The sequence below is a fragment of the Epinephelus lanceolatus genome, chromosome 17, assembly GCF_041903045.1.
Source record: "Epinephelus lanceolatus isolate andai-2023 chromosome 17, ASM4190304v1, whole genome shotgun sequence".
NCBI classification, from domain to species: domain Eukaryota; kingdom Metazoa; phylum Chordata; class Actinopteri; order Perciformes; family Serranidae; genus Epinephelus; species Epinephelus lanceolatus.
The window spans coordinates 6933230-6945271 of NC_135750.1; the positions used below are offsets into that span (position 1 = coordinate 6933230).

Here is a 12042-nt window from a genome sequence, read left to right on the forward strand (position 1 = left end):
TAGAGAACAAACACTGCACACAGTCTAATGTAATTACAGAGATGTAGTCTTTTGCTATCAGTTCATGTCACAGCTGCAAGGTTTTTTGATGTCATGTTCCCTAAAAAAGGGGTGGTGGTAAAACACTGCAGATGTATTTGATCAGGATTATGTCACTTTTTTGTTTTCCAAAGGTCATTCAGGAAATGCTTGCTCACTCTCATTCAGTCTGCTGCACCTCTGAGACTGATCAATACCGTTATAATGCAAACACAGTAAAGAGTCATAATGTTCCTCTCCTTCAGCTTACACTGTGGCTCTCACGCCCCATTTACTAGTATGAATAAAATCTCTAATTCGTCACTAGAAACTCATCTCTTATGCGTCTTTTGAAAAATACTCTGCACATCTGTTTTTCTCCAGGCATGCCCCCCATGCCCCCCATCGCAGCTCCTCTGCCAGGTGTGCCTCCGCTCCCCCTGCCACCTCTCCCTGTCGGAGTGTCTCCTCCACTCGTCTCTTCCGCCCCTCCTGCTCTACCCCCGCCCATCGCCAACGGAGCTCCCCCCACAGGCATAATGCAGCCCATCTCAGGCTTCTCCCACCCAGGTAAGGCACTGTAACAACACGGCAAGGCGGTGTGTCGAAATGTTTGCTTTGCTTCTGTAGCAACTGTAGTTGTGGACAAAGGTCTCAGCCCTAAGCTTCTGTTTACACATCAATTACACATTTATATTTACAGTAGTAAGTAGCAGGTCACTGTTTTGTAGTGAAGTTAGAACCAGGTATAGCAGCTTTGCATTTGTTGCTGACTGACTGAATTTAATATCACACCATAAAGGAATGAAATAAGATGACATGAAATTAAACGCTGCTGTGTATATGCTGTTTGATATTAGGTTAAAATGCTCAGCGTCTGACCACAGCCTCAAACTAAAATGTACTCTTCTCTGTCTCTACCAGCTCCCTCTGTCAACAAGTCCTCTTCATTTAATCGGTCCAGTGCAAAGTTGCAGAAGGGGTCGTCCTTGGACGCTGCTAGGTAGGTCACATAATCAGAAATGTTTCCACCATTTTGCCTGGTAATAATCTGTTACGGTGAGAATATTTCAGCTGAATTATTGTCACATCTTTAGTGTAGTTTCTGCCAATATCTTTACAAGCTGTTAGTTACTTATTTTGCTTTTGTCCTTTTTGCATCAAGTTGATATAAACGTAGGCATACACACTTAAACCACTCAAGGTGCTTGGCAGTATATTTGATAGTGGATCTTACATTTTATGTGCTTATTTTTGCTTTCGGTCTGCTGGTAAAGTCACTTAACTTACCTTCTGTTCTTTGTATTCTTTTACTTATCCAAGTGCTCAGCCCCCCCCTGATTGGGCCGTTCCTCAGTCCTCCAGGCTGAAGTACAGACAGCTTTTTAACTCCCATGACAAGATGATGAGTGGACACCTCACAGGTACTCACACGCAGACTGACATGTTATGATTTATGATGATATTTCTGTCATGTTTGCCACAGCATTAAATGTATTTGGGGACTTTTCTTTCTCTCAGGTCCCCAGGCTCGCACTATCCTGATGCAGTCCAGTCTTCCTCAGGGCCAGCTGGCCACAATATGGTCAGTAAATTGAAATTCAACAGTTTAATCAAAATCAAAATATTTAGAGGACATTGGTCCTTGAAATGCTTAATTTGTTTCATCATTTTTTCCTACAGGAGTTTATCAGATATTGACCAGGATGGAAAGCTGACCGCCGAGGAGTTTATCTTAGCCATGCACCTCATAGATATGGCTATGTCAGGGTTACCGCTACCCCCTGTGTTACCACCAGATTACCTCCCGCCCACATTCAGGTAAGTACTGTGATTTAAATACCACATTAACTGACAGCAGTATATTATGCTGTAGTTTAAAGCAGATGTTTGCGATAAAGTTTCAGGTCAGATTGAAGTGAAATGCATTTATCAGTTTTTACAAAATGTGTTTTATCCATCGTTGTGAATTGTGAACATTAACAGAAGTAATAAAATGTGTCTCCCAGATGTGTCTACTGACAATACTGACCATGTGTATTGATAATTTGTATTGTTTTGACGATGTGTGTGTCTTAAAGGCGTGTGCGAAGTGACAGTGTTCAGTCGGACCAGAAGAGTGTCCAGGAGGAGGCAGAGGAGGAGGCGGAGTGCAGCCAGGACAAGAAACTACCAGGTGATTGGTCCTGCACATTACATCATAGTAGACCCTATTGTGTTTTTGATAAACAAGGGTGCTTCACCATCTGCACGCAGCATTTAGGTTCTTTAAAACACTTGTCAGTAATTTTGTAAGTGTTTCTGTGATCTGTCAGCTGCCTACGTACCACAAAACTCTTCTGCCTCTTTTGATCAGTCCCTCCAGGATTACACTGGCTGTTTTAGGATTTTTTGCAGCCTGAAATGCTTGATTTCACAGTAGCTTTTTAAAAATAGTGCAGTGTATGTTGCAGTGTTTTTAGGTGTTCTTTTGTAGTGATATTGTGGCAGCAAGTGAAAATTGCCAAAAATAATTGATTCATGAAAAATCAAAGGCAACTTGTTCCAGTGAGAATAAAATTGCACTATTCTGAGTTTGTGATTCATACTACATCAACATAGCTAGTAACCATGCCTGTTTAATCTAACTCACCTTAATTCTTTCAGCACATGCAATAGATCTGGATACAGCCTCTGTCATGGTGATTTATCTTGTCTGTTTTCCATGCGTTTGTGCCAGTCTCTGGGTGTGTTTTATGGAAGAAAAGAATTTGTCAATGTCAGTTGCGTTTCACCACAACATTGCACATGGTGCAGAACTGTTTACCCTCGCTTTCGTACACAACATCACAGAATTGCCTTGCTTGGTCTTTTGCAGTGATTTGGGTTGGTACATGTGAGACTTTGTCACACATGTCTGCATCTTCTCAACCAGATACAAGGTGGAATGATTAGTAAAACTCATGGGAAACTGCAAAGTTGTAGTGATAAAATTGCATTTGTGTAGTTAACAAAATTGCAAGGTTTTGCAGAATTTACAAGGATTGATTGAAGTTGTGTTAATTGTTGCCAGGGTTGGAAATAAACTTTTTTGTCCACCTGCCACTGTGGCTGGTGGATTCAGAAATCTCCCAGCCACTCAGTAGCTTACCATAGATTTTTTTGGCTGGTGAGTGAATCAAATCTAGCAGCCAAATGCTGGCATATTTTACCAGCAGTTGGCTGGACTTCCAACCCTGATTGTTGCAATTGTGACATTGCAACATCCTGGAGGGGCTGTGTGATTTAGTGCCACACAAACAGTGGTCCACTTTGCTTTTTAATTTCAATCTATGTTGTAGCCACTCTTCATTAACATTCATGTGAAAGATTGACAGTTTGAAATAAAACAGAATAGTGTAAATGTGCACTTCTAAGTGCTTAGGCGAGGCCAGAAACATGGCATCATATATCCCATCTGTAAAAATATGAAATCATAGCTACTGCATGTTGTTTATATTTACTCCCTTTGTATCACCATAGTGACGTTTGAGGATAAGAAAAGGGAGAACTTTGAGCGAGGAAACCTGGAGTTGGAGAAGAGACGTCAGGCTCTGCAGGAGCAGCAGAGGAAAGAGCAGGAGAGGCTGGCTGCCCTGGAAAGAGAGGAACAGGAGAGAAAGGTATACTCTTATCAATTTCTCATGTGCACACTGTGAGCCCTTATAATTTGAATTGGTCATGGCTAATGGCTTGTGTATAAGGCTCTAAAATATTTGCATTTATAATAGCCTCAGTGTTTTCATTGTGGCAGCCACAAAACCCCATGTCTTTGAAATAAATCAGTGAATTATTTACTTTTATGACAAGTGTTGAAACTAGGAGGAAATGAAAATGCATTGGGGTGACCTGTAACAAATAATAGAGCTGTTTGCTCTGCCGGCTCACTTTTGTGCATTTGTTTTTCAGGAGCGTGAGCGTCTGGAGCAGGAGAGGAGACGACAACACGAACTAGAAAAACAACTGGAGAGACAGAGAGAGCTGGAGAGGCAGAGGGAAGAGGAAAGGCGCAAAGAGATAGAGAGGAGAGAGGTATGAAGAAGACAGGAAGGGGGGAGGAGGCAAAAATGATTACCAGGTATCTACATTTTAATTGAAGAGTTAGGGTTGAGTCGACATTTAACTGCTGCAGGCTTGTAATTACATCTGCTCCAGACAACTTAGAGGCCTTTCACTGCCATCTTTAAATCTCAGCTTCTACAGTAAAGAACCTCATTCACACTCCTACACCAGATGGCTTGTTGTGTATAATGAAGTGTTATATATGAATATAATTTGATGCGACATAATATCCAATCTTGTGTAGTCTTGTTCTGTGAGCTGTAATATTTAGTTGGGAAAATAAACTTTTTGCTTTGTGTGTCTTTGTCTGTCCAGGCTGCTAAGCGAGAATTAGAGCGTCAGCGTCAGCTGGAGTGGGAGCGTCAACGTCGCCAGGAGCTTCTGACTCAAAGAAACAGAGAGCAGGAGAGTATAGTGCTGCTCAAAGCCAGGAAGAAGACCCTGGAGTTTGAACTGGAGGCTTTGGTAATCAAACAAATGCACCCACACCTAGTCACATAATCAAACATACAGTACACACAGAGTAGACAAGAGAGAATACTGCTTGTCAATCAAAGGAAGTCACATTTTGGACAGCTGACAACGTGCTGTACTGCATGGCAATTATTAACACTCAAAGTCTCTCTGTACAGTCTGTACAATATAGACAGGACCACAGTGATCTAACTGAGCTGACAGACAGTACTAGTTGCAGAGAGTTACTCTTTGGACTGCCACATCAGTCAGAGTCTGTTTGTGTGACAATGGCAGGCTTAAACTTTTCTTTAAAGACAAGCCAAAAGCAACTACTAAAACCAACAGGAAGAACAGAACAGTTATCAAAAGTTCTTTCTGTAACCTAATTTATTTGATTTATATTATAGCACATAGAAAAACACTAACAAAACAATATAAATAATAACAGAATACTCAAGGGAGGCCAAAGGTCTGAAAGGGTTATCACAGGTCTCCCCAGCTGTGATGAAGACATTCAAATAAAATAAACTTTAAGTCCCCTTTCAGACACGTTTTTAGATATGTAATACTTATACTGAGACAAATATTTGTTTAACATGGTTTTCCCACATAATAGCAAGGAAAAAACTGGAAGCAAATCTATTCTTTCTCCATCACTTTCTCTTTTGGCGTCTCTAGCGCTGCTAGTGTAAGGTTGAACAGTGAAAGAGTAGTGTGTATCAAGATGGCTGCCATTAGAGGAAAGATTGGAGATTATTCATTTGTTTGAGCCTCAGTCAGAGCCAGACTCAGGTGAGGGCGACCAGTAGATTCATCCAAATGGTTAGTGTAGTTAGCCTTTTGATGTTTATTAGCTTGTTAGCTTGTAGGCTAACTGGCAGTGGCTCACATTGTTAGTTTTTTGTGAAACGTACAATAATATCTGCTACAATGGGTTTGGGTAGATAGTGAAAGGAAGCTCAAGGGTCCAGTTTACATCCATCTATTCCTCTGTCAAAATGTGTTTCCCATAAAAGACAGTAATTAGCTCTCCTACTTTGACTGTAACAAATATATCAAACAGATAAGAAGTAACTAAATGCCAGTTCAAGGTTTATCTAAAAGTTGTTTTTTAGATGTTTTTTAACACGATGACTGACTGGGGGAGCTGATTAACATTGTTCCACATTATATGATCTTTACATATATTTTATGAAAAATTGAATGAGGTGGGTTTTAACAAGGGGAAAGTGAAGGTGACTGGACTGTATGATCTGTTAAAAGTAAAGATCTGGGTTCAACTGACAATATTGCCAGAAACATGTAGGCAAGCTTTTAATCTTGTGGATGGCCTTTTTAAAACAAATTTGCATTCTGCTGATGTTCAATACAGATAAAATTTTCAGTTTACGAAACAATGACGCAGATGGTTGCCTGAAGCCAGAAAACGTAGCAACTTTAACACCTTTTCTGAGGAAGAAAGAGTGCTTTGCATATCAGCAGAAATTTAATAGTGCATTCCTTTCTATCTCTATTTTCCCATCCTGTAGAATGATAAGAAGACGCAGTTGGAGGGCAAACTGAAGGATGTTCGGTTTCGTCTGTCAGCTCAGCGGAGAGAAGTGGAGCAGACCAACCAGACAAGAGAAACACGCATTGCTGAAATCACCCTGCTACAACAGCAGCTGCAGGTACTCTAAATGAATGTTAACCATCAGCACAACAAAAGAAAAACAAACACAAAATGCTTCCATTCATTAAGTCACAGGAGCCATTGATAAAACAAATTTTTAGAAACTGTAGAATTTGTTCATGTAGTACAATTCTGATCTGGGTTTTTTAATAAACCTGTATGGAGTGAAAACTGTTGTAAATAACTTATGTGATAACTATTTTTCTGTTGTTTTTTCTTGCTGTGACTTCATATTTGTGTGCAGGACTCGCAGCAGTGGTTGGGGAGGCTAATTCCTGATAAACAAAGTCTCAATGACCAGCTGAAACAGGTTCAACAGAACAGTCTACATCGTGAGTACATTAACTAAACACTCATTTAAATGTGTATATGTTATATTTGCATATTCTCGCCATGATGTTAGAGAGTGTTCTTGATTGGATGTATGGATACAGTTGAGTTACATCATGTTTTAGGTTGTGCAAGTTTGACCCTTGTTTCCACAACAACAATGCTGAGTTTCATGTAAAGTGGGAAAGTTTCTTGATGTACCTTCTCTCTGACAAGTTGTTGGAACAATTTAAAAGTGGTAATGTTTCTCTTAGCCCTTTATAAGTTCAGAATTTTGAGATACACCTGTGACGTATACTGGACACTCGTGGCATTCTGATTACCACAATGTACTTGAGCTTATAAATAAATGTGAGTTTGTCTGTGACTAATTAACCAAACCTCTCTGTGTGTATTTAGGTGACAGCCTGTCGTCCCTGCAGAAGGCTGTGGAGCAAAAGGAGACCAGCAGACAGCAGCTCAGAGAACAGCTAGATGCTGTGGAGAGAGAGACGAGGGCCAAACTTCTGGAAATAGACGCTTTCAACACCCAGCTGAAGGTACACAGCTTCTTAATTAACACATTAAAACAGCACACACAGGAATGGTATTGGTATATAAAGGTAAATACTTTGTCAACTCCCGGTAACTAAATTATTGCCCTCATTAAAATGTCAACACACTTAACAGAGAACAGCTTCATGCTGTTGACTGATGTTAGTTACTAGGGACAAATACAAGCTGTCGTGACACAGCACTCTAAGTGTTTAAATAAATAAAAAAGGGGCAGGAAAAACTTGAATTTAATAGTATATATAATAATAATATATATTTAGAACAAGATTAAGGTTAGGTTTAAGAGTAAAAAATGTGCCTACTCTTTCTTTTTCGCTCTCTTATTTGTACTGATTGTTTTTATCTGAAGGAAAGCTCAAAGTGAAACGTGGTCTGACCAAGCATTCTTTGCAAGTGCGCTCCTGGTATTTTCATTAAAGTGTGTTTCATCCAAGTCTTGTGAAAATAGATCCCAATGCCGATTTCCACTGCATGGTACGACACAGCTCTACTCAACTAGACTCCCTTTTTTTTTTCGTTTTCCATTGGCAAAAGTTGATGTGCGTACCTTTTCTTTTTTTGTGTGTGTGTCACCCCAGTCACGGTGCCAAACAAGCTGAGCCGACTAGAAGGTGGAGTTAAAACACTGCAGACCACTGATTGGTCAGAGAGAATAGTCACTCGTCATAATGGACATCCTGCTCAAACCCACCATTTTTAAGTAGCCACCATAATAGTGACTGCAAGTTTTTCATTTATTTGACCCAGATTTTAAAAAGTGGCAACCGCTAACACTACGCTGTATACTGAATACACTATAAACCCTACACTGTACAACAGACAGAGTGCAGACATCCCTCTGTTTGCTGGTGAAAGGATCCAGCAAGTGTTGCATTAAAGGTAATGTCGCAGCAGTTTCATGCGGCGTCACTTAGGCAGTCTGCCGAGACTTGAAAACAAAATAAAGAGTTTGGAGCGGGTTGCACCAACTGGTCTTTACTGAGCCTGATTTTAACTGCCAAGTATGTCTGTGTTCAGACCAGTCTTCAGAATTGACTTCACCAAACTTCAGCCTAGTCTTAACTACACCCAGTCTTAGCGATGCATGCTCATATGAATGTCTATGCCTCTGTGGCTGTTGGCTAGCAGGGCATGTGTTGCTAGGATACATTGTTAACAATTTCTCGCTGTCTTGCTAATGTGCAGTTCATCATTTATCATTTCCAGCAACATAATGATGGAGTATCAGAGAAAGATAAAATAAAATTTCAAGGATGTTAATATGCAGTGATGAATAAAGCTCCACAGGACAGGCATGTCTGTGTTTGACTCACAGCAGCTGGTGGGTGGAGCTCCACAGATCATATGAAAGGAGAGGAAAAAGTACACAAACTTGGCCGTAGCTTATAACTCATGGACTGACAGTGTGTTGTTACCAGTGGTAATAAAGAGTAAGGACCACACCAGCATCTGAACAGACCAAAGTGGCATTTTCAGGTAAGTTTAAATGCTGCTTAATGTGCTGCAGCTGACCAACTAATCACCTAGATATATAGCTTGATAACTGACATTTGCAGCACACTTTTCTATTAGGTCCGACTTAGGATGGCAAGTTACGGCTGACTTGGCCTAAGACTGCCCTGTTGGTGCAACTGGCTCCCGATACCAAAAATGAGTCGAGTCGTGCAGTGGAAATGAGGCATAAGTGAAGGACACATGGAAGTGTCATGTTTTTATTCTCTCTGGAATCTGTTGTAGGGCCTTGACTTAAATTTTCAAATGAACACAACGTACAAAAAATCCAGTGTACCACAATATCCAACACACTGTGCCTCAGTTTGATGCACACATGCTGAGTTTTTAGTTTGTTCTTAGGCATGAAAATGAAGTTGTGGCATGTGCTAATCATTTTCATAATACTTATTTGCTGTTATGTCTGATGCATTCCTGTATCCTTTATTAAAATAAATCTATTCAATTTAACAGCCAATTAATAAATTAACTAGCTTGCTAACCCAGTAATTGTTCTGCTAAATGAAATATTGGATTGGTGTTATGACTGTAGCTTTAAACCATGTCCTGTCCCGTCCCTCATAACCCCATTCTCATGCGAGTTTAAAATAATCACAATGTTTATGTTTACTGAAGTGTTTTCATGTTTATATCTGACTGCAGTATCTGTGTTTGTATGGTGTTTTATTGTGTGTATTAATGTGGATTGCCGTGTTTTTGGAGAGAGCTAGCTGTGCACAGGAACACTGAGCGGTTTCCCAGACAGCTGCTTCTTGTAGCTTTCACCAAAAATCTACTACTGAGAGAGGGAGATGGAGGGATTTTATTCCTTTAAGGGTTGGGGCACTGCAGTCTGTTTATGTTTCCTAGACCACCTTTTGTCCCTGTTCTTTCCCCAGAATACTGAGTCTGGTCAGAGAGAGGAGAATTAGTCCTGTGGTCTGTTCCAGCAAGGAGGAGAGTGCGAAGGAAGAGGGGGAAGGGAGGAAAGCAGAGACAACACAGACCACAATAAATAGATTTTCTATTAGCTAATCTAATGAAGTTGGTTCTCAGTCTTATTCAGTTTAGTCAACATAACACAGTGATTAGAGAACGTGGTGAAAAGCCTTTTGAGCAACAAACAAAACCAGCAGTGTTGGATACCAGTTTTCTCCAGATGCAGCCATGTCTCAGTGGTGTGATTCTTTGAAAAACAGAGCCTACGACCACTGAGATGTGAACAATGTTTGACTATACTGCCGTCCACCTTCCTTTCTACACCACTTCCTCTCCCCAAAATCTTTTCTCGTCACACTGCTGTGCCTCCTCTGTCCTCTATACCCGCTGGCGCTCTTCATCTCCAATACTTGCTGTCCTCCTCATCTGTGTCTCCCTCCTGCTTCTTCATCCTGTATTTCTTGACCTTTTGCCTTCATTTTCATCTTATCATATTCTTTGTTCAATCCACATAATAAACCCTTCCTTGTATATTTTCTACTCCTTTATTTATCTCCTACACTGGCCTTTTGCTCCCTTGCCCATGCCAGTCTCTGTGTGAGTTCTATGCCAACCACTGTGCCAGGATAGAAGCCCTGCGACGCCAGCTTCAGGAGGAACAGAGAGGGAGACAGGTAGAGCACACTGCCGCTGCTGGACTGGGGTGGTACTGCAGCGGGGATATACTCTAATACAAAATGATACCAAATCATATGATGAACACACTGCCTCTTATGGCAGACCTGAGGCATAGGCTAATTTGGCAGACTATTTGAGAAACAAGTAAAAGGTAGTACAGCCTCACTAACTTGCAAGCTTCAGGAATTCTAGTTACTGTAGAAGGCTTTGCCATTTTTAACACCTGCAAACCAGACCTTTAAAATGCCTGGTTTGTGCAGACATTTCCTGTTTGTGCACTGTGATGCCCCCGCCAGGCAGCTGGATGTATTTCAGCCAGTTGAAGCTTGACTGTAAATCATTGAGCTACGAATGGTTTGACTACTGAAAAGCACTCACATACTCATGTACTGATTCTGGTGTGCTGTTTTTTTTCTAACCTCACAAGTCAGAGTCTTAAACATCTCTGACAAGGATGCACTCAATAAAATCCACAAATCCAGAGCAAATCAATGCGCTGTTGGCAAAACTCAGCATTTGTGACTCAGTGAAAACAGAACGGAAGGAAATATTAATGGTAAAGCGGAAAATACTTTTTTGATTTTTTTAATGGCAGAGATATTTATCTTCCAGATTAGTTTTTTTTACAGATTTAAAGTTATTATATTTTTCTTTTATTTATGTAGTACAGGCAAATACTATACATAATACACACAGCATTATGATGACATGACAATACAACCTCAATAAAATATATGATAGAAAAACTGGACAAAAAAGTTAATACAAATAAAAAAGACAAAATAAATTTAAGGAAAGATATACTGATATATTAATTTATTAGTGTGGCGTAAATTCAGTCATGGCAGCCTCATTACTAACCAAAAAATTTAGTAAACATCTAAAAACACTAACTCAATAATTGTTTACTACCCAGTTCAGATGGGTCAGTGAAAGAATCTGCTCAGGCATATTGCACAGGACACTAAATATGATGACAGCTGTGCTGTTTCCAACTTCAGCCTGTTTTCGTAACACCAGCTACACTTAACAGTTGCAACAGCATATTGCTCATCACAGTGACTCACAAGAGCCTCTCCTTGCATGAGTCAAAGCCTCATTGTGCTCTGTCTTTTTTGTGTAATCTCTACTGGGAGTTAATCACCAGACTAACATCAGGGATTAAAATGTGTATTCAGGTAATTGGAAAGCAGTTTGAAAGGAATTGAGATACTGAAAGCGTTTACCAAATGTCCACGTAGGAGCTATGGTCTTCGATATTTTTAGAGATGTTGAATTGACATGGAAAAAAATGAAATTGCAGCTGAATGCACAAGACCAACATTTTACAAGTAGACTTACCCAGCATAACCTAACTGCTGTTATGTCTGTGCTGTGTCTGATATTAGTTGATAATTTTAACAGTCATATATGTCATTTTCCAGAGTGTATACATGTAAATATGTGAGATGGCATTAACAAAGGCTAATACCACAAGGACATAAAGTGTCCAGTGTTGCTATCTCAGATACATTTCTCAGAACCTGCTCATAAACAAAACAAGTTCACTTCCAACAATCAGTACCTTGACCGGACAGAGTGTGTAAACATTAACTGTCTGTGAGTGTGTGTCTGTGTCTTCAGAATGGTTGACGCTCTGTGTGAGTATGTATATATGTATATGTGTGTTTCAGTGCCAGCAGCAGGGACAGCTACAGGAGTGTGTGTCAGCCATCAGGGTGTGTCTGGCTCGGCTAGACTACGTTATAAAGGTCCACACAACAACCCAGCTTCCCTTCCCTTTCCCACCCTGCCCCTCTTTCTTTGTCTCTCCCAACTTTTTC

General features: G+C 40.3%; 1 protein-coding gene across 4 annotated transcripts in view; it reads left to right on the forward strand.

Annotated features, from left to right (window-relative positions):
* Positions 1 to 12042, forward strand: part of itsn1 (intersectin 1 (SH3 domain protein)) — a 47249-nt gene that overhangs the window by 9761 nt on the left and 25446 nt on the right. For all 4 annotated transcript variants that reach the window (XM_033651438.2, XM_033651446.2, XM_033651454.2 and 1 more), the window contains exons 6-17: positions 403 to 588; positions 943 to 1021; positions 1342 to 1442; positions 1540 to 1603; positions 1702 to 1839; positions 2100 to 2194; positions 3520 to 3659; positions 3946 to 4068; positions 4414 to 4563; positions 6084 to 6224; positions 6471 to 6558; positions 6956 to 7095. In XM_033651438.2, coding sequence (XP_033507329.1) covers positions 403 to 588; positions 943 to 1021; positions 1342 to 1442; positions 1540 to 1603; positions 1702 to 1839; positions 2100 to 2194; positions 3520 to 3659; positions 3946 to 4068; positions 4414 to 4563; positions 6084 to 6224; positions 6471 to 6558; positions 6956 to 7095 — 1445 coding nt within the window. The remainder of the gene's footprint in view (positions 1 to 402; positions 589 to 942; positions 1022 to 1341; positions 1443 to 1539; positions 1604 to 1701; positions 1840 to 2099; positions 2195 to 3519; positions 3660 to 3945; positions 4069 to 4413; positions 4564 to 6083; positions 6225 to 6470; positions 6559 to 6955; positions 7096 to 12042) is intronic.